The 23,424-nt window shown below is 44.6% G+C and overlaps 1 protein-coding gene and 1 long non-coding RNA gene across 2 annotated transcripts; one reads left to right on the top strand and one right to left on the bottom strand.

The window, feature by feature from the left end:
• The first annotated feature begins 17,711 nt into the window (after positions 1-17,711).
• On the top strand, positions 17,712-18,085 carry LOC138855417 (uncharacterized). The gene is made up of 3 exons (XR_011394655.1): positions 17,712-17,756; positions 17,881-17,957; positions 18,007-18,085. It is a non-coding gene; the product is annotated as an uncharacterized lncRNA (long non-coding RNA).
• Positions 18,086-21,496: 3,411 nt separating this feature from the next.
• Positions 21,497-23,182, bottom strand: LOC128703505 (PR domain zinc finger protein 8; the record flags this gene model as incomplete). The annotated part of the gene is given in 6 exon segments (XM_070104700.1): positions 21,497-22,328; positions 22,331-22,465; positions 22,468-22,602; positions 22,605-22,880; positions 22,883-22,996; positions 22,999-23,182. Coding segments are annotated over 6 exon segments (915 nt in total), but the record flags the coding sequence as incomplete, so codon positions are not given.
• Positions 23,183-23,424: the final 242 nt, after the last annotated feature.

Below are 23,424 nucleotides of genomic sequence, written 5' to 3'. Positions count from 1 at the left end.
CTTATATCTTACTTCTCAGTGAGTAAATATTTATTTATTCTTATCTTCTTGTTCTTTCCTATGTGCACTTTCAATTTCCTTCTTTGGGATGCCCTCCCAGACGCCTCCGGTAACCATGGCAACCTCTCACGGGTTCCCACTAGCACCGCGTCATCAGCAAAAATCAACTCTTATCGTTACCCACTTTGAGTTATTTCTGTGTTTGTGTTTTGGTCTCTTAGACCTTCATCTACTACTACAACTACTAGTGCTACTACTACTACTACTACTACCATTATTCCTACTACTACTACTACTACTACTACTACCAATGCTACTTCCACTACTGCTTATGCTATTATATATATATATGTGGTGCCGAATAGGCAGAACTTGCGATCTTGGCTTAAATAGCAACGTTCATCTTGCCATATAGGACAAGTGAAAATTTGTGTATGCAATAATGTCGCCAAAATTATTCTGAACCTAACGAAAAAAATACATTTCACTGTGTTTGTTTAGTATTAAATTATTGTTAACAAATCTAAAATATATTTAGTTGGGTTAGGCTAAAATAAATTGTTCTTGTTATAATAAGGTCAGGTAAGTTTTCTAAGATGCTTTTGGAGCAAAATTATAAATTTTTACATTAACATTAATGAAAAATATATATCTTTAAACGTATAAGAGAAAATTTTAGAAATGACTTAATTTTAAATGAGTTCTTGCTAATTGACCAGTTTTACCTATTCGGCACGACATACACACACACACACACACACACATATATATATATATATATATATATATATATATATATATATATATATATATATAACATTATCTCTCAGTCCACAGCAGGATTCGAACCTACTCACTCTGTTGCAAATTGCCAAGCATTTCAAAATCTCTTCCGCCGTTCACAGAATTTCCTGAAATAAGCTATAACAGACCTGGTGCCTCGGAGTGCCGAGCATGTAGTGTCATCTGGGCACTCAGAGTTATCTGGGATCTGGCTGAGTGGAGAAGGTACTACGTACTTTGATGCGAAATAATTGAATATAACGTCGCCTGTTTGCGAAATTAGCCAACAATATAGGTAATCAGAAGAGGATTGGATAAAGGAATGGATAGAGTAGATAGAATATAAGTAGAGAGAGAGAGAGAGAGAGAGAGAGTTAGAGAGAGTAGTGGGGGGTTGGTATCCCTCTTGGTATAAAGCATGCTAGCCTCAATGAACAACCAAGTAAGCTTAACACACACACGATAAGCTGGATTATATCAGCTTATTGTGGCTGATTCAGCATTACAGTCTCCATGGCATGATGGAGGTATGGAGGGAGGGATGGAGGGAGTGATGGAGGGAGGGATGGAGGGAGTGATGGAGGGAGTGATGGAGGGAGTGATGGAGGTGTTATACATGTGTCTTATTCATCAGGTGTTGTCCAACTCTATATGTAAGTTGTACAGATGTTTCTACACATGTTTTGTTAATGATCAGTCACCTAAAGTCAGTTCCTGATCAGCCGGGCTGTGGCTCGTACGTTGGTTTGCGTGCAGCCAGCAGCAACAGCCTGGTTGATCAGGCTCTGATCCACCAGGAGGCCTGGTCACAGACCGGGCCGCGGGGGGGTTGACCCCCGGAACTCCCTCCAGGTAAACTCCAGGTAGCCTCCCCCCCCCCTCCATCACTACACACATCTACGTGCTTCCTAATATACATATTTAAATGTCTGTAAACTTTGTATTTTAATCTGGTGACAGTCTTGCTGACACAGTAGTGGGGGTGATGGGTGAGGGTGATGGGTGAGGGTGATGGGTGAGGGTGATGGGTGAGGGTGATGGGTGAGGGTGATGGGTGAGGGTGATGGGTGGGGGTGATGGGTGTGGGTGATGGGTGAGGGTGATGGGTGAGGGTGATGGGTGAGGGTGATGGGTGAGGGTGATGGGTGAGGGTGATGGGTGAGGGTGATGGGTGAGGGTGATGGGTGGGGGTGATGGGTGAGGGTGATGGGTGAGGGTGATGGGTGAGGGTGATGGGTGAGGGTGATGGGTGAGGGTGATGGGTGAGGGTGATGGGTGAGGGTGATGGGTGAGGGTGATGGGTGAGGGTGATGGGTGAGGGTGATGGGTGAGGGTGATGGGTGAGGGTGATGGGTAAGGGTGATGGGTGAGGGTGATTGGTGAGGATGACGGGGAAGGCTGATGAGTGAGGGTGATGGGGAAGGGTGATGGGTGAGGGTGATGGGTGATTTCATTTTGTCAGCCGACTCTCGTTTTACGAATGAGGTTTCTGTGTAGGATTTATCCAGAGTGTTAGATGCTGTTGGCTGCCCGTCTTGTGGTGCAGAAGCTGTCTTCTCACTGTCTTCGGAGAGGAGCCAAGTGTGGTACCTTGACAGCATTCGTTTTGTACATAGCAGTAAGGTCACCCACATTCCTCCTGTGTTGAAAGCGGCTGAAATGACAGATCTATCTAGGCTGAGTCCAGGCGAGAGATGAGTCGTCTTGCTGTGTTCTCTACTCTGTCATGAATTCGTGGATGAGACGGAGGCAGGCAGTCCAAGAAAGTGGAGCATACTCAAGTTGTGAACATACTTGTGCCTCATTTCAATTACTCAGATATGGTAAACATGAGGAAATTAAATCTTCATCAGAGTACAAAACAAATTCTGGCCACAAAATAGAGCGAAACACCAACGTCAAAGACCTGGGAGTGATCATGTCGGAGGATCTCACCTTCAAGGACCATAACATTGTATCAATCGCATCTGCTAGAAAAATGACAGGATGGATAATGAGAACCTTCAAAACTAGGGAGGCCAAGCCCATGATGACACTCTTCAGGTCACTTGTTCTATCTAGGCTGGAATATTGCTGCACTCTAACAGCACCTTTCAAGGCAGGTGAAATTGCCGACCTAGAAAATGTACAGAGAACTTTCACGGCGCGCATAACGGAGATAAAACACCTCAATTATTGGGAGCGCTTGAGGTTCCTAAACCTGTATTCCCTGGAACGCAGGAGGGAGAGATACATGATTATATACACCTGGAAAATCCTAGAGGGACTAGTACCGAACTTGCACACGAAAATCACCCACTACGAAAGCAAAAGACTTGGCAGACGATGCACCATCCCCCCAATGAAAAGCAGGGGTGTCACTAGCACGTTAAGAGACCATACAATAAGTGTCAGGGGCCCGAGACTGTTCAACTGCCTCCCAGCACACATAAGGGGGATTACCAACAGACCCTGGCAGTCTTCAAGCTGGCACTGGACAAGCACCTAAAGTCAGTTCCGGATCAGCCGGGCTGTGGCTCGTATGTTGGTTTGCGTGCAGCCAGCAGCAACAGCCTGGTTGATCAGGCTCTGATCCACCAGGAGGCCTGGTCTCAGACCGGGCCGCGGGGGCGTTGACCCCCGGAACTCTCTCCAGGTAAACTCCAGGTCATACAGAGTCTTTGCAGCCTCTACTCTAGAGCAAATGCGAGATACACCGAAGTGCTGTAAGCTTCCTGGTCGCCTTGTTTGCAAGATTTACAATGTGATTCTTCATGGTCAGTTTGGAGTCAAATTTAACTCCTAGGCTATCCATTCTGTGGATGAGGTAGTGGCTAGTGTATTGTGTACCTCATATCCATCCTGTGGATGGTAGTGGCTAGTTTATTGTGTACCTCATATCCATCCTGTGGATGGTAGTGGCTAGTTTATTGTGTACCTCATATCCATCCTGTGGATGGTAGTGGCTAGTTTATTGTGTACCTCATATCCATCCTGTGGATGGTAGTGGCTAGTTTATTGTGTACCTCATATCCATCCTGTGGATGGTAGTGGCTAGTTTATTGTGTACCTCATATCCATCCCGTGGATGGTAGTGGCTAGTTTATTGTGTACCTCATATCCATCCTGTGGATGGTAGTGGCTAGTTTATTGTGTACCTCATATCCATCCCGTGGATGGTAGTGGCTAGTTTACTGTGTACCTCATATCCATCCTGTGGATGGTATTGGCAAGTTTATTGTGTACCTCATATCTATCCTGTGGATGGTATCACAAAAGCATATGGATGCACATAAGGCCTTGGAACTAGGCCCCCCAAATCTGAGTCCTCTTTCTCTCTCTCTTTCCACTTACTTCCTCTTCTTCCCTCTCTCTCTCTCCTTCCTCCTTACTCACCTTCCTTCTAGCCATAACAACATCCTCATCTCCCCGGGACTCTATGCTAAAACTGGAGAGAGAAAAATAAAGGAATGTAGCGAAGCGTGTGTGTGGTGTATGTGGAGCTGACATCTCCAACACCTCCTCCATCACTCATAGCTTGGATGCTGCATCTCTCTCTCTCTCTCTCTCTCTCTCTCTCTCTCTCTCTCTCTCTCTCTCTCTCTCTCTCTCTCTCTCTCTCTCTCTCTTTTACACAGGGTTTGACAAGGTTAAGGATCCCTAGCTTCATTGGCAAGCTATTTACAGGTTAAGGATTCCTAACTTTATTGACAAGCTAAGAGCTGTTACCTACATCAGCTCATTTGAAAGCATTTTTATTGTTATGAGACATACAAGTAGGGAACAGGATGAAGTTGGAGCCATCTGTGGGCCAGCATTTTCATTTGATCAACTGACTTTATCTCGTTGACATCATGATGCTGTACGAATGTGTTCCATACTCGAGTCATCCTGGGGATAAATGATCTCAGATGAAGTGATGTTCTGGAGAAAGGTACAGCCAGAGTGAAGCTGCTGCTGGCTGCCCGTCTTGTGGTATAGAAGCTTGCTTCACGCTGTCCTCGAAGTGGATCCAAGTGTGGTACTTTGACAATATTGGCCTTGTACATAACAGTAAGGCCACCCACATCCCTCCTGAAATGACAGATCTATCCAGGATTGCTCTCTCTCTCTCTCTCTCTCTCTCTCTCTCTCTCTAACATTACTGCTGCTTTAAGTAGTGAAGGGGAGAAAATGCTAGGCACTTCGAGGCATCAGAAATTATGTTCCCTGACAATGATTTATGGGCGCGTGTTCTTACCTACTTGTGGTTGCAGGGGTCGAGTCACAGCTCCTGTGTGTGTGTGTGTGTGTGTGTGTGTGTGTGTGTGTGTGTGTGTGTACATATAAGGCTACACATCCATCTTAATAAGGATCAGAGTATGTGAGGAACCATAAGCACCATTATCGCCTTAATGCCCTCACTCCACAGGGTCGATAATGGCGAGACACAACTCCCATTAATCCATTAGATAAGCGGTAAATGAAGCGACAGACAGATTCTCTTGATGTATGGTGCCATAATGTGCTATAACCATATTCATGGCAGCTGGGATGCCATAGGCAATGTTTGGTGTTGGGGAGAGATAGGACAGGACGGTGGATCGAGCCTTCAGTACTTTTTGTGTAGGATGATACACACAAACAAACACACACACGTCACACCCTATGTGCTACACCAGCCACACCCTAAGTGTCACACCAGTCACACTCTGGGTGCCACACCAGTCACACCCTGGGTGCTACACCAGCTACACCCTGGGTGCTACACCAGTCACACCCTAAGTGCCACGCCAGTCACACCCTGGGTGCCACACCAGTCACACCCTGGGTGCTACACCAGCTACACCCTGGGTGCTACACCAGTCACACCCTAAGTGCCACACCAGTCACACCCTGGGTGCCACACCAGTCACACCCTGAGTGCTACACCAGCCACACCCTAAGTGTCACACCAGTCACACTCTGGGTGCCACACCAGCCACACCCTGGGTGCTACACCAGCCACACCCTGAGTGCTACACCAGCCACACCCTAAGTGCCACACCAGTCACACCCTGGGTGCTACACTAGCCACACCCTGGGTGCCACACCAGCCACACCCTGGGTGCCACACCAGTCACACCCTGGGTGCTACACCAGTCACACCCTGGGTGCCACACCAGTCACACCCTGAGTGCTACACCAGCCACACCCTAAGTGTCACACCAGTCACACTCTGGGTGCCACACCAGCCACACCCTGGGTGCTACACCAGCCACACCCTGAGTGCTACACCAGCCACACCCTAAGTGCCACACCAGTCACACCCTGGGTGCTACACTAGCCACACCCTGGGTGCCACACCAGCCACACCCTGGGTGCCACACCAGTCACACCCTGGGTGCCACACCAGTCACACCCTGGGTGCCACACCAGTCACACCCTGAGTGCTACACCAGCCACACCCTAAGTGCCACACCAGTCACACCCTGGGTGCCACACCAGCCACACCCTGGGTGCTACACCAGCCACACCCTGAGTGCTACACCAGCCACACCCTAAGTGCCACACCAGTCACACCCTGGGTGCTACACTAGCCACACCCTGGGTGCTACACCAGCCACACCCTAAGTGCCACGCCAGTCACACCCTGGGTGCCACACCAGTCACACCCTGAGTGCTACACCAGTCACACCCTAAGTGCTACACCAGTCACACCCTAAGTGCCACACCAGTCACACCCTGGGTGCTACACCAGCCACACCCTAAGTGCCACACCAATCACACCCTGGGTGCCACACCAGCCACACCCCCTTTAACTTTGCTCAGTAATGAACACTCAATTCATTCTCTGTTCCTCCTCTCTCTCCCCTCTCTCCCTCCTCTCTCTCCCCTCTCTCCCCCCTCTCTCTCCCCTCTCCCCTTTCTACTCAGCGATTGATATTTGACGGCCTGGCGTATGGGAAGTAGAGTGGTTGGGAGAATAGAAAGAGGAGATGAAGGGGAAGGAGGAGGAGGAGGAAGAGGAGATATAAACAGAGAATGAACATAAATAAGGAGAGAGAGAGAGAGAGAGAGAGAGAGAGAGAGAGAGAGAGAGAGAGAGAGAGAGAGAGAGAGAGAGAGAGAGAGAGAGAGAGAGAGAGAGAGAGAGAGAGAGAGAGAGAGAGAGAGAGAGAGAGAGAGAGAGAGAGAGAGCCGATCTTGGGACACCTGTGATAGAACGTTTCTCTCACAAGCAAAGAGAACCTGGGTTCGATTTCCTGGTTGAGGCATACAGGTGTCTCCTTACACCTGTTATAGGTACCTGGGTGTTAGTCACCTGACACCTGCTGTCACTGTTCACCTAGCAGTAAGCAGGTATCTGAGTGCTATTATTGTCTTAGAAGCAACGTATTCACCTAATTCTGGTTGCAGGGGTCGATTCACAGCTCCTGGCCCCGCCTCTTCACTGGTCCCTACTAAGTCCACTCTCTCCCTGCTCCATGAGCTTTAGCATACCCCTTCTTAAAGCTATGTATAAATCCTGCCTCCGCTACATGACTACCCAGACTCTTCCGCTTCCTAACAACTCTACGACTAAAGAAATACTTCCTAACATCCCTCTGACGTATAAAAGAGTAAATGCTAACCTTCATTATACCAATTGCTGTACAACGACTTGTCGGGGAGGGGACGACACACCATATGCTCTCTTAGAGCCGACTCATTTAGGACCCGACCAGGGGCACCCCGTTGCGATTATCCCCCTCTCAGTTCTTCGGCTATTTTATTGCAATTCGTCTCTGCTATTGCATAGATAAGGCGAATGTTGCATCAGTTATCTGGATGATGCTATGGGATGCCCGTTTGGAAATGGTTCATAAGAGGGGTATTTTGGTTTTTAGCGGGTTGGTGGTGGATATAATGAGGGGTACGGTTTTCTTTTTTTAGTGGTTATGTGGTGCGAACGATAGTTTCGTACACGTGCCCATATGATGCAGGATTCGCGCCAGATTCTCAAAATGTTTGCGCGGGCACGGACTTACCACAATACATGTCAGCGTCCGAATGCGTGCGTGGGAGTGATCCCTAATCCACGGCCACGCACCAATCGCTCATTATTTTCTCACTTTGGACGAGTTACGGATATTTGGGGCTTATGTGCAAATCCTTTAATATATATAGCAAAACTTTCAGCTTATAAAATGGATGTTATGCCGATAAATAATCATTGTTTACATAGAAGTGAGCAGGACATCGAACATGGCGGCAACAGCGACAGATGTGAAGCTGAAAGCGTAATCTCCCCCGCTACAGTGAACTCCGGGTTAAACTCATGTATTTTACTAAAATCCCGGCGTATATAACCCCCAAAAATCCACAATACACGAGATCTCTCCCTGTAAATGCTACAAAACTGGTTGAAAACGTAATAAGCTGGCCAGGTGAAAGGGAGAGGTAGACAAGATGGCGTCCCGTGGTTACTACAGACTCAATGAGCGACCAATAGGAAAGTAATATTGTTTAAATGGGTCCTCGTCACCCTGATCCTGACCATATGTGATGTGGACCAGACCGGTGCACAGGTGGCCACGTTGCTTCAAGTGCACCAGGGAAAAAAAGATGGTAAGTCCACTTAGGATTTACTCTCCGTTCTGTGTTTACATTCCCCTTTTTCCCCTCTGTTCCTCGTCTCCTGTATTCTTTTTAATACTAATGTTTATTTCTACCAGTACATGATTCAACTTATACAGACCATAGCTCACACCTATGACATAGTTATATAGAAAGTTCCTGGTTATGTAGAGCATTTCCCATGACTTGGGTTAATTTTGTCCCCCAGGATGCTACCCACACCAGTCTGCTAACACCCAGGTACCTACTTACTGCTAGGTGAACAGTGACAACAGGTGTAAGGTGACTAACACCCAGGTATCTACTTACTGCTAGGTGAACAGTGATAGCAGGTGTAAGGTGACTAACACCCAGGTACCTACTTACTGCTAGGTGAACAGTGACAGCAGGTGTAAGGTGACTAACACCCAGGTACCTACTTACTACTAGGTGAACAGTGACAGCAGGTGTAAGGTGACTAACACCCAGGTACCTATTTACTACTAGGTGAACAGTGACAGCAGGTGTAAGGTGACTAACACCCAGGTACCTACTTACTACTAGGTGAACAGTGACAGCAGGTGTAAGGTGACTAACACCCAGGTACCTACTTACTGCTAGGTGAACAGTGACAGCAGGTGTAAGGTGACTAACACCCAAGTACCTACTTACTACTAGGTGAACAGTGACAGCAGGTGTAAGGTGACTAACACCCAGGTACCTATTTACTACTAGGTGAACAGTGACAGCAGGTGTAAGGTGACTAACACCCAGGTACCTACTTACTACTAGGTGAACAGTGACAGCAGGTGTAAGGTGACTAACACCCAGGTACCTACTTACTGTTAGGTGAACAGTGACAGCAGGTGTAAGGTGGCTGACACGCAAGTACCTACTTACTGCTAGGTGAACAGTGACAGCAGGTGTAAGGTGACTAACATCCTGGTACCTACTTACTGCTAGGTGAACAGTGGCAGTAGGTGTAAGGTGACTAACATCCAGGTACGTACTTACTGCTAGGTGAACAGTGATAGCAGGTGTAAGGTGACTAACACCCAGGTACCTACTTACTGCTAGGTGAACAGTGACAGCAGGTGTAAGGTGACTAACATCAAGGTACCTACTTACTGCTAGGTGAACAGTAACAGCAGGTGTAAGGTGACTAACACCCAGGTACCTACTTACTGCTAGGTGAACAGTGACAGCAGTTGAAAGGTGACTAACACCCAGGTACCTACTTACTGCTAGGTGAACAGTGACAGCAGGTGTAAGGTGACTAACACCCAGGTACCTACTTACTACTAGGTGAACAGTGACAGCAGGTGTAAGGTGACTAACACCCAGGTACCTACTTACTGCTAGGTGAACAGTGACAGCAGGTGTAAGGTGACTAACACCCAGGTACCTACTTACTGCTAGGTGAACAGTGACAGCAGGTGTAAGGTGACTAACACCCAGGTACCTACTTACCACTAGGTGAACAGTGACAGCAGGTGTAAGGTGACTAACACCCAGGTACATACTTACTACTAGGTGAACAGTGACAGCAGGTGTCTTAAGGAAACACGCCCCAGTGTTTTCAGCCGTACGGGGGATCGAACCCCGGCCCTCAGTGTGTGAGCTCTTTGAGTCCTAGTTACTAGGATTTGTAGCTATGTACCTGTGATTCCTAGTCCACAGGACAGACATGAGGTACCTTTCGTAAAAGATGTCTTTCCAAATGATGTCTGATTTGTAAATGTATTTGTAAATGTATTTGTAAATGTATTTGTAAATGTATTTGTAAATGTATTTGTAAATGTATTTGTAAATGTATTTGTAAATGTATTTGTAAATGTATTTGTAAATGTATTTGTAAATGTGTTTGTAAATGTGTTTGTAAATGTATTTGTAAATGTATTTGTAAATGTATTTGTAAATGTATTTGTAAATGTATTTGTAAATGTATTTGTAAATGTATTTGTATTTGTAAATGTATTTGTAAATGTATTTGTAAATGTATTTGTAAATGTATTTGTAAATGTATTTGTAAATGTATTTGTAAATGTGTTTGTAAATGTATTTGTAAATGTATTTGTAAATGTATTTGTAAATGTATTTGTAAATGTATTTGTAAATGTGTTTGTAAATGTGTTTGTAAATGTGTTTGTAAATGTATTTGTAAATGTATTTGTAAATGAATTTGTAAATGTATTTGTAAATGTATTTGTAAATGTATTTGTAAATGTATTTGTATTTGTAAATGTATTTGTAAATGTATTTGTAAATGTATTTGTAAATGTATTTGTAAATGTATTTGTAAATGTATTTGTAAATGTGTTTGTAAATGTATTTGTAAATGTATTTGTAAATGTATTTGTAAATGTATTTGTAAATGTATTTGTAAATGTATTTGTAAATGTATTTGTAAATGTGTTTGTAAATGTATTTGTAAATGTATTTGTAAATGTAATTGTAAATGTATTTGTAAATGTATTTGTAAATGTATTTGTAAATGTATTTGTAAATGTATTTGAAAATGTATTTGTAAATGTATTTGTAAATGTATTTGTATTTGTAAATGTATTTGTAAATGTATTTGTAAATGTATTTGTAAATGTATTTGTAAATGTATTTGTAAATGTGTTTGTAAATGTATTTGTAAATGTATTTGTAAATGTATTTGTAAATGTATTTGTAAATGTATTTGTAAATGTATTTGTAAATGTATTTGTAAATGTGTTTGTAAATGTGTTTGTAAATGTATTTGTAAATGTATTTGTAAATGTATTTGTAAATGTATTTGTAAATGTATTTGTAAATGTATTTGTAAATGTATTTGTAAATGTATTTGTAAATGTATTTGTAGCCAGGGTATTGTATGTTTGTTGTGAATTGTTGTAGCCAGGGTATTGTGTGTTAGTTGTGAATTGTTGTAGCCAGGGTATTGTGTGTTAGTTGTGAATTGTTGTAGCCAGGGTATTGTGTGTTAGTTGTGAATTGTTGTAGCCAGAGTATTGTGTGTTAGTTGTGAATTGTTGTAGCCAGAGTATTGTGTGTTAGTTGTGAATTGTTGTAGCCAGGGTATTGTATGTTTGTTGTGAATTGTTGTAGCCAGGGTATTGTGTGTTAGTTGTGAATTGTTGTAGCCAGAGTATTGTGTGTTAGTTGTGAATTGTTGTAGCCAGGGTATTGTGTGTTTGTTGTGAATTGTTGTAGCCAGGGTATTGTGTGTTAGTTGTGAATTGTTGTAGCCAGGGTATTGTGTGATAGTTGTGAATTGTTGTAGTCAGGGTATTATGTGTTAGTTGTGAATTGTTGTAGCCAGGGTATTGTGTGTTAGTTGTGAATTGTTGTAGCCAGGGTATTGTGTGTTAGTTGTGAATTGTTGTAGCTAGAGTATTGTGTGTTAGTTGTGAATTGTTGTAGCCAGAGTATTGTGTGTTAGTTGTGAATTGTTGTAGCCAGGGTATTGTGTGTTAGTTGTGAATTGTTGTAGCTAGAGTATTGTGTGTTAGTTGTGAATTGTTACAGCCAGGGTATTGTGTGTTAGTTGTGAATTGCTGTAGCCAGAGTATTGTGTGTTAGTTGTGAATTGTTGTAGCCAGAGTATTGTGTGTTAGTTGTGAATTGTTGTAGCCAGAGTATTGTGTGTTAGTTGTGAACTGTTGTAGCCAGGGTATTGTGTGTTAGTTGTGAATTGTTGTAGCCAGAGTATTGTGTGTTAGTTGTGAATTGTTACAGCCAGGGTATTGTGTGTTAGTTGTAAATTGTTGTAGCCAGAGTATTGTGTGTTAGTTGTGAATTGTTACAGCCATGGTATTGTGTGTTAGTTGTGAATTGTTGTAGCCAGAGTATTGTGTGTTAGTTGTGAATTCTTACAGCCAGGGTATTGTGTGTTAGTTGTGAATTGCTGTAGCCAGAGTATTGTGTGTTAGTTGTGAATTGTTGTAGCCAGAGTATTGTGTGTTAGTTGTGAACTGTTGTAGCCAGGGTATTGTGTGTTAGTTGTGAATTGTTACAGCCAGGGTATTGTGTGTTAGTTGTGAATTGTTACAGCCAGGGTATTGTGTGTTAGTTGTGAATTGTTGTAGCCAGGGTATTGTGTGTTAGTTGTGAATTGTTACAGCCAGGGTATTGTGTGTTAGTTGTGAATTGTTGTAGCCAGGGTATTGTGTGTTAGTTATGAATTGTTGTAGCCAGGGTATTGTGTGATAGTTGTGAATTGTTGTAGCCAGAGTATTGTGTGTTAGTTGTGAATTGTTGTAGCCAGGGTATTGTGTGTTAGTTGTGAATTGTTGTAGCCAGGGTATTGTGTGTTAGTTGTGAATTGTTGTAGCCAGGGTATTGTGTGTTAGTTGTGAATTGTTGTAGCCAGGGTATTGTGTGTTAGTTGTGAATTGTTACAGCCAGGGTATTGTGTGTCAGTTGTGAATTGTTGTAGCCAGGGTATTGTGTGTTAGTTGTGAATTGTTACAGCCTGGGTATTGTGTGTTAGTTGTGAATTGTTGTAGCCAGAGTATTGTGTGTTAGTTGTGAAATGTTGTAGCCAGGGTATTGTGTGTTAGTTGTGAATTGTTGTAGCCAGGGTATTGTGTGTTAGTTGTGAATTGTTGTAGCCAGGGTATTGTGTGTTAGTTGTGAATTGTTGTAGCCAGAGTATTGTGTGTTAGTTGTGAATTGTTGTAGCCAGAGTATTGTGTGTTAGTTGTGAATTGTTGTAGCCAGGGTATTGTGTGTTAGTTGTGAATTGTTGTAGCCAGGGTATTGTGTGTTAGTTGTGAATTGTTGTAGCCAGAGTATTGTGTGTTAGTTGTGAATTGTTGTAGCCAGGGTATTGTGTGTTAGTTGTGAATTGTTGTAGCCAGGGTATTGTGTGTTAGTTATGAATTGTTACAGCCAGGGTATTGTGTGTTAGTTATGAATTGTTGTAGCCAGGGTATTGTGTGTTAGTTGTGAATTGTTGTAGCCAGAGTATTGTGTGTTAGTTGTGAATTGTTGTAGCCAGAGTATTGTGTGTTTGTTGTGAATTGTTACAGCCAGGGTATTGTGTGTTAGTTGTGAATTGTTGTAGCCAGGGTATTGTGTGTTAGTTGTGAATTGTTGTAGCCAGGGTATTGTGTGTTAGTTGTGAATTGTTGTAGCCAGAGTATTGTGTGTTAGTTGTGAATTGTTGTAGCCAGGGTGTTGTGTGTTAGTTGTGAATTGTTGTAGCCAAGGTATTGTGTGTTAGTTGTGAATTGTTGTAGCCAGGGTATTGTGTGTTAGTTGTGAATTGTTACAGCCAGGGTATTGTGTGTTAGTTGTGAATTGTTGTAGCCAGAGTATTGTGTGTTAGTTGTGAATTGTTGTAGCCAGGGTATTGTGTGTTAGTTGTGAATTGTAGCGGCCAGGGTATTGTGTGTTAGTTGTGAAATGTAGCAGCCAGGGTATTGTGTGTTAGTTGTGAATTGTAGAAAACAGGGTATTGTGTGTTAGTTGTGAATTGTTGTAGCCAGGGTATTGTGTGTTAGTTGTGAATTGTTGTAGCCAGGGTATTCTGTGTTAGTTGTGAATTGTTGTAGCCAGGGTATTCTGTGTTAGTTGTGAATTGTAGCAGACAGAGTATTGTGTGTTAGTTGTGAATTGTAGCAGCCAGGGTATTGTGTGTTAGTTGTGAATTGTTGTAGCCAGGGTATTGTGTGTTAGTTGTGAATTGTTGTAGCCAGGGTATTGTGTGTTAGTTGTGAATTGTTGTAGCCAGGGTATTGTGTGTTAGTTGTGAATTGTTGTAGCCAGGGTATTGTGTGTTAGTTTTGAATTGTTGTAGCCAGGACATTGTGTGTTAGTTGTGAATTGTTGTAGCCAGGGTACTGTGTGTTAGTTGTGAATTGTTGTAGCCAGGGCACTGTGTGTTAGTTGTGAATTGTTGTAGCCAGGGTATTGTGTGTTGTGAATTGTTGTAGCCAGAGTATTGTGTGTTAGTTGTGAATTGTTGTAGCCAGGGTATTGTGTGTTAGTTGTGAATTGTTGTAGTCAGAGTATTGTATGTTAGTTGTGAATTGTTGTAGCCAGGGTATTGTGTGTTAGTTGTGAAGTGTTGTAGTCAGAGTATTGTGTGTTAGTTGTGAATTGTTGTAGTCAGAGTATTGTGTGTTAGTTGTGAATTGTTGTAGTCAGAGTATTGTGTGTTAGTTGTGAATTGTTGTAGTCAGAGTATTGTGTGTTAGTTGTGAATTGTTGTAGTCAGAGTATTGTGTGTTAGTTGTGAATTGTTGTAGTCAGAGTATTGTGTGTTAGTTGTGAATTGTTGTAGTCAGAGTATTGTGTGTTAGTTGTGAATTGTTGTAGCCAGAGTATTGTGTGTTAGTTGTGTGCACTTCTCTGTCTTAGACTGAGGACTGATTACCGTCACCTTCTTGTCTTAAGACTGGGACTGATTTACCTCACCTTCCACTGTCTTCAAGCTGAGGGACTGATTTCCTCACCTTCCACTGTCTTCAAGACTGAGGGACTGATTACCCTCACCTTCCACTGTCTTCAAGACTGAGGGACTGATTACCCTCACCTTCCACTGTCTTCAAGACTGAGGGACTGATTACCCTCACCTTCCACTGTCTTCAAGACTGAGGGACTGATTACCCTCACCTTCCACTGTCTTCAAGACTGAGGGACTGATTACCCTCACCTTCCACTGTCTTCAAGACTGAGGGACTGATTACCCTCACCTTCCACTGTCTTCAAGACTGAGGACTGATTACCCTCACCTTCCACTGTCTTCAAGACTGAGGACTGATTACCCTCACCTTCCACTGTCTTCAAGACTGAGGGACTGATTACCCTCACCTTCCACTGTCTTCAAGACTGAGGGACTGATTACCCTCACCTTCCACTGTCTTCAAGACTGAGGGACTGATTACCCTCACCTTCCACTGTCTTCAAGACTGAGGGACTGATTACCCTCACCTTCCACTGTCTTCAAGACTGAGGACTGATTATCCCTCACCTTCCACTGTCTTCAAGACTGAGGACTGATTACCCTCACCTTCCACTGTCTTCAAGACTGGGGACTGATTACCTCACCTTCCACTGTCTTCAAGACTGAGGGACTGATTACCCTCACCTTCCACTGTCTTCAAGACTGGGACTGATTACCCTCACCTTCCACTGTCTTCAAGACTGAGGGACTGATTACCCTCACCTTCCACTGTCTTCAATACTGAGAGGACTGATTACCCTCACCTTCCACTGTCTTCAAGACTGAGGGACTGATTACCCTCACCTTCCACTGTCTTCAAGACTGGGACTGATTACCCTCACCTTCCACTGTCTTCAAGACTGAGGGACTGATTACCTCACCTTCCACTGTCTTCAAGACTGAAAGGACTGATTACCCTCACCTTCCACTGTCTTCAAGACTGGGACTGATTACCCTCACCTTCCACTGTCTTCAAGACTGAGGGACTGATTACTCTCACCTTCCACTGTCTTCAAGACTGAGGGACTGATTACCCTCACCTTCCACTGTCTTCAAGACTGAGGGACTGATTACCCTCACCTTCCACTGTCTTCAAGACTGAGGACTGATTATCCTCACCTTCCACTGTCTTCAAGACTGAGGGACTGATTACCCTCACCTTCACTGTCTTCAAGACTGAGGACTGATTACCCTCACCTTCCACTGTCTTAAGACTGAGGGACTGATTACCCTCACCTTCCACTGTCTTCAAGACTGAGGGACTGATTACCCTCACCTTCCACTGTCTTCAAGACTGAGGGGACTGATTACCTCACCTTCCACTGTCTTCAAGACTGAGGGACTGATTACCCTCACCTTCCACTGTCTTCAAGACTGAGGACTGATTACCCTCACCTTCCACTGTCTTCAAGACTGAGGGACTGATTACCCTCACCTTCCACTGTCTTCAAGACTGAGGGACTGATTACCTCACCTTCCACTGTCTTCAAGACTGAGGGACTGATTACCTCACCTTCCACTGTCTTCAAGACTGGAGGACTGATTACCCTCACCTTCCACTGTCTTCAAGACTGAGGGACTGATTACCCTCACCTTCCACTGTCTTCAAGAATGAGGGACTGATTACCCTCACCTTCCACTGTCTTCAAGACTGGGACTGATTACCCTCACCTTCCACTGTCTTCAAGACTGAGGACTGATTACCCTCACCTTCCACTGTCTTCAAGACTGAGGACTGATTACCTCACCTTCCACTGTCTTCAAGACTGAGGGACTGATTACCTCACCTTCCACTGTCTTCAAGACTGAGGGACTGATTACCCTCACCTTCCACTGTCTTCAAGACTGAGGACTGATTACCTACCTTCCACTGTCTTCAAGACGATGAGGACTGATTACCCTCACCTTCCACTGTCTTCAAGACTGAGGAGGACTGATTACCCTCACCTTCCACTGTCTTCAAGACTGAGGACTGATTACCCTCACCTTCCACTGTCTTCAAGACTGAGGAGGACTGATTACCCTCACCTTCCACTGTCTTCAAGACTGAGGGACTGATTACCCTCACCTTCCACTGTCTTCAAGACTGAGGACTGATTACCCTCCTTCCACTGTCTTCAAGACTGAGGAGGACTGATTACCTCACATTCCACTGTCTTCAGACTGAGGGCTGTACCCTCACTTCCACTGTCTCAAGACTGAGGACTGATTACCCCCATTCCACTGTCTTCAAGACTGAGGACTGATTACCCTCACTTCACTGTCTTCAAGACTGAGGGGACTGATTACCTCACCTTCCACTGTCTTCAAACAGGGGACTGATTACCTCATTCCACTGCTTCAAGACTAGAGGACTGATTCCATTCCCTTCCACTGTCTTCAGACTGAGGACTGATTACCTACATTCCACTGCTAAGACCAGGACTGATTACGCTGCACCTCGACTGTCTCATCACAGATGAGGACTGATTCCCTCACAATTACCACTGCTCATAGACTGAGGACTGTTACCCTGACCCTGCCAGCTGTCTGACCAATGACATGAGTGAGGAGTTACTCCTTACATGCTTAAGGACCTGAGGACAGTGATTACCCGTACATGCAGTGTACTTGACATGATAGTGAGGGTTGACCCGTGACATGACAGTGAGCTTGACCTGAGGACATGACCAGTGAGTTGACCCTGTCTCATGACAGTGAGGTTGACCCTGTGACTGCAGTGAGGTGACCCTGTGCATGACAGTGAGGGTGACCCTGAGTTCCCTCAGCAGTGAGGGTGACCTGTGACATGACAGTGAGTTGACCCACATGGATGAGTTGACTGGATGCAGAGTTGCCCATGTGAACCACAGTGAGTTGACCATGACCTGACAGCTGAGTTGACCCGTGACATGCATGAGGTTGCCCGACGGCAGTGAGGTTGACCTACGACATAGCAGTAGGTTGCTTGACTCTGTTATTGACATGACAGTAAGGCTGACCAAGTGACATGACAGTGAGGGTTGACCCTGTGACATGAGCAGTAAGTGGCTGACCCTGTGACATGACAGTGAATGGTGACCCTGACATGACAGTGAGTGCCAGTGACATGACAGTGAGGGTTGACCCTGTGACATGACAGTGAGGTTGACCCTGTGACATGACAGTGAGGGTTGACCCTGTGACATGGCAGTGAGGGTTGACCCTGTGACATGGCAGTGAGGTTGACCCGTGACATGACAGTGAGGTTGACCCTGTGACATGGCAGTGAGGGTTGACCCTGTGACATGACAGTGAGGGTTGACCCTGTGACATGACAGTGAGGGTTGACCCTGTGACATGGCAGTGAGGTTGACCTCGTGACATGCAGTGAGGTTGACCCTGTGACATGACAGTGAGGTTGACCCAGTGACATGGCAGTGGGTTGACCCTGTGACATGGACAGTGAGGGTTGACCCTGTGACATGACAGTGAGGTTGACCCTGTGACATGCAGTGAGGTTGACCCTGTGACATGACAGTGAGGTTGACCCTGTGACATGACAGTGAGGGTTGACCCTGTGACATGACAGTGAGGTTGACCCAGTGACATGACAGTGAGGGTTGACCTGTGACATGACAGTGAGGTTGACCCTGTGACATGACAGTGAGGTTGACCCAGTGACATGACAGTGAGGGTTGACCCGTGACATGACGTGAGGTTGACCCAGTGACATGACAGTGAGGTTGACCCTGTGACATGACAGTGAGGTTGACCCTGTGACATGACAGTGAGGGTTGACCCGTGACATGACAGTGAGGTTGACCCAGTGACATGACAGTGAGGTTGACCCAGTGACATGCGTGAGGTTGACCGTGACATGACAGTGAGTTGACCCTGTGACATGACAGTGAGGTTGACCCAGTGACATGCAGTGAGGTTGACCCTGTGACAGACAGTGAGGTTGACCCAGTGACATGACAGTGAGGTTGACCCTGTGACATCTGATGCAGTGACTGTGAGTTGACCCTGTGACATGACAGTGAGTTGACCAGTGACATGAAGTGAGGTTGCGTGACATTGCCAGTGAGACTAGTGACCCAGTGACGACGAGTGACCCTGTGACATGACAGTGATGGTTGACCCTGTGACAGCAGCAATGGCTGACCTGTGACATGAGGTGACATGACAGTGATGGTTGACTCTGTGACATGACGTGATGGTTGACCCTGTGACATGACAGTGACATGACAGTGAGGTTGACCCAGTGACATGACAGCAATATAGTCAGTCCTCAGAGACATCATAAGTGAAGTCAGGGACATCACAATGGTCGTCACAGTCACTGATGTCACAACCACATCAACTTACGCTAATACATAGAAATATTTCAATATGTAACTTGTATATACAACCTATTGCACAGCTGTACGACTAGTCTCAGTACGACTAGTCTCAGTACTAGTCTCTGTACGACTAGTCTCAGTACTAGTCTCTGTACGGCTAGTCTCAGTACTGCTGAATCTAGTCTCGTACTAGTCTCAGTACGATAGTCTCAGTGCTAGTTCTGTACGACTAGTCTCAGGAATAGTCCTTATGATTAGTCTCAGTGCTAGTCTCTGTACGACTAGTCTCAGTGCGACTAGTCTCAGTACTAGTCTCTGTACGGCTAGTCTCAGTACGGCTAGTCTCAGTACGGCTAGTCTCAGTACGACTAGTCTCAGTACGATTAGTCTCAGTGCTAGTCTCTGTACGACTAGTCTCAGTAATAGTCTCTGTACGACTAGTCTCAGTACGACTAGTCTCAGTACTAGTCTCGAGATGCTGAATCTCTAGTACGATTAGTCTCAGTGCTAGTCTCTGTACGACTAGTCTCAGTCGACTAGTCTCAGTACTAGTCTCTGTGCGCTAGTCTCAGTACGGCTAGTCTCAGTACGACTAGTCTCAGTACGCCTAGTCTCAGTACGATTAGTCTCAGTGCTAGTCTCTGTACACTAGTTTCAGTAGACTGACAGTCTCAGTACGACTAGTCTCAGTACGCGCCAGTCTCAGTATGACTAGTCTCCAGTACGACTAGTCTCAGTACGACTAGTCTCAGTGGCTAGTCTCAGTACAGCTGAGTCTCCATACGACTAGTCTCAGTACTAGTCTCAGTACGACTAGTCTCCAGGTCACGGCCAGTCTCAGTATGACTAGTCTCCGACGACTAGTCTCAGTATGACTAGTCTCAGTATGACTAGTCTCAGTACAGCTAGTCTCCGTACGACTAGTCTCATGTACTAGTCTCTGTATGACTAGTCTCAGTACGACTAGTCTCAGTATGACTAGTCTCAGTACGACTAGTCTCAGTATGACTAGTCTCGGACGACTAGTCTCAGTACAGCTAGTCTCAGTATGACTAGTCCAATCTAGTCTCTGAACGAGCTAGTCTCAGTACGACTAGTCTCTGAAGGACTAGTCTCAATACGACTAGTCTCTGAACGACTAGTCTCAGTACGACTAGTCTCTGAACTAGTCTCAGTACGACTAGTCTCTGAACGTAGTCTCAGTACGACTAGTCTCTGAACGAATAGTCTCAATACGACCTAGTCTCTGAACGACTAGTCTCAGTACGACTAGTCTCTGAACGACTAGTCTCAGTACGACTAGTCTCTGAACTAGTCTCAGTACGACTAGTCTCTGAACTAGTCTCAGTACGACTAGTCTCTGAACTAGTCTCAGTACGACTAGTCTCTGAACTAGTCTCAGTACGACTAGTCTCTGAACTAGTCTCAGTACGACTAGTCTCTGAACTAGTCTCAGTACGACTAGTCTCTGAACTAGTCTCAATACTAACTTATATTTTACTCTAAATGCAATTAATAATAATAATAATAATAATAATAATAATAATAATAATAATAATAATAATAATAATAATAATAATAATAATAATATGCAATATGAATAATAATTATATAAACAATAATAAATTATATAAATCTAGCTAATATACAAGAATAAAAAAAATATATTATTAATAATAATAGTACAACAATAATAATTATAATAATTTAATATATTATTTACAAGTATAATATATATATATATATATATATATATTTCTAAATAGTTTGCACAAAAATTCTTGTTTTAGTGTAAACAGAAAACGGGATGTGGTTCATGTCTTGTTAAATGATAAATCACTTCTAATAGTCTGTACATAAATTATTACATCGTACTGTACTTAGAGCCTCGTTAACCAGGTTACACTGTACTTTACATATTTCGTAATCATTTACAGTGATGTATATAGCGTTAATTTGTCTAGTAATTCCTTAAGTTACCCGTGAGAATTGGCCCATCTGAGTTACCTAAATTTATGCAAATTCGCTATTATGTTAGAGAATTTGGTTATTTTAAACTACGAATATATGTACAAAATAAAATTGAGTAAGAAAATCGGTGGTATTGTGAAATTAAATATTATTTTCTGTGAATATTTGCATAAATTTAGGAGTTCTCAGAAATTTTAAATCTGTCGAGGGTAACTGCACTAAATTTCCCATTGGAAAAAATAATACACGTGCAATTGATATTAAAGTTAGTTCCACATTGTTCTGCTTTATGCACATCAACTGCATGATTTTGATGTGTTACTGGAGATATAATCCAACGTTGACGGAGCCATGTACGTAGAATCAGGACAATCTTAAAACAACGTCCCCAGCACAACAGATCCAGCACTGTTATTGTCCTTAGGACTTACAGTATTTGCAGTTTCTGTTCTTTGCTTTCGTTGCTTATGTCTTTTTTAAATTAATTTTTAGCTCAGTCACTGCCTTTGTATGTTCCATCTCTTAGTGCAAGTGAATGATCCTTATGAGTCAATGTATATACACTGAGAGGTGTATATACACTGAAAGGTGTACATCTCAGTGTATATACACTGAGAGGTGTATATCTCAGTGTATATACACTGAAAGGTGTACATCTCAGTGTATATACACTGAGAGGTGTATATCTCAGTGTATATACACTGGTAGTTTACATTAATCAGTATTTTAGGTATTAAAGTATTCTTGACTGGTGGTGTACAGGTGACATGCAGCCTTAATGACCCTCGTGTAGCAGATAGACTTGAAACTCCATTAGCTGGCTAATCAGATTCAACTAATTACTGTCCATGTGTAAGATAATCACCGGTTTGACATTAGCTAATCACTGTTCTTGTATCACATGATCACTACTCATTTTACAGCCAATCACTGTAACAGTATCACTATCACTACTCCTGTCACAATCACTGTTCTTGTGTCACTGTCACAGCTCTTGTCACACTTAATCACTGTTAGTGTAATATAGCCGTTTGGGTTGAAGGTATGAGAAATAACCCACTTTGTGTATGTTAGGGGCCAGTGACCCTGGGTAGCCGGACTACTAATTTTGGGCAGCCCTGGATGGCTGGACTAGCATATGGGCAGCCCTGGGTGGCTGGATGGGCAGCCTCGGTGGCTGACTAGTATGGGCAGCCCTGAGTGGCTGGGCTAGTGGGTATGGGTCCTTCACTTGGTCTGGGTATCATCGTCACGATCCTGGTGAGCACTCATGTGGCGTGTCAAGTGATGCCTCTCCTGAAACTCTCGTTGCAAATGTTGCATTTCAGACGCTCGTTGCGACGCTTCTTGTAGGATCAGCCTCTCTTGTGCTGGGAACGCATGTGGTACACTAGATCCGACGTCATGCGGAAAGAAATGTTGCACTTGGCGCCCCGTTCTGCGTCGTCTGGCCGAAGGACGTCAGCGACGGAGGCATTAGCGCTGACACGGACGGCTGCGACAAGAACGGCGACGCGGCACTGAGTTTCGCAGCGTCGGCGGCAGACGGAGCAGACAGCGGGTACGTTAGGATGTAAACGGCAGTTTGTAAGGGTCTGTCGGACACATAGTTGACCGCAGACGGGATAGCGCTTCGCTGGCAGACATATCGCTGTGTTTGGAATCGATAAGCTGGTGGTGAGACTTCAAGTATTCTTCAACAAGGTTGTTGTTGAGGCGATCTGGGGTAGCGTGGGCAGGAAGGTGCAACCAGATTTAGCAACCCAGGGCTGCCAGCAGGGTGCGGGACTTACCGCTACCCAACAGCGAGCTAACGGCGCTAAAAGAGGCGGAAACTGGCGGCCAAGCGAGCTAAGAGCTTCCAGAGTAGCTGACGCCGCGCTGAAGTGAGGCGGCGAAGAACCTTGAGATCGAGTGACCTTCGTGAAGGCGCTGCCTGTTGTGACCTCCTCTCTGGGCGGCGAGGCGGCAGGGGCGGTGATGCTGTGGCCGTTGGCGGCGATGTGACCTTCAGGCCGCCCATACGGCCTCACTTTGGCAGCAGGTGTGCCACCTCGGGGTCAAGGATGTGGTCACGAGCACCTGGGAAGGCCACATCGAAGCTTCGCTCGTGGGAGATGTATGGGGCTGGACCCTGCTCACCCAGCACATGGGGCTGGACCCCCGCTCACCCCACGCACCCCATCGCATGATCATCACGCCTGAACAGTAACACTGCATCAGTAACACTCTCACAGTAACACTGTATTAGTAACAGTGACAATGTAACACTAACAGTAACAGTGTAACACTAACAGTGTTACAGGTGAGTGCAAATACAATTAGGTGAGAGTATCAATAACACCGTAACACTAACAGTGTTTAGAAACACTAAAATTAGCAGTAACCCCATCA

The sequence above is a fragment of the Cherax quadricarinatus genome, chromosome 93, assembly GCF_038502225.1.
Source record: "Cherax quadricarinatus isolate ZL_2023a chromosome 93, ASM3850222v1, whole genome shotgun sequence".
NCBI classification, from domain to species: domain Eukaryota; kingdom Metazoa; phylum Arthropoda; class Malacostraca; order Decapoda; family Parastacidae; genus Cherax; species Cherax quadricarinatus.
The sequence above is the reverse complement of the archived record's forward strand: the minus strand, read 5'-3'. Positions and strand labels throughout refer to the sequence as shown.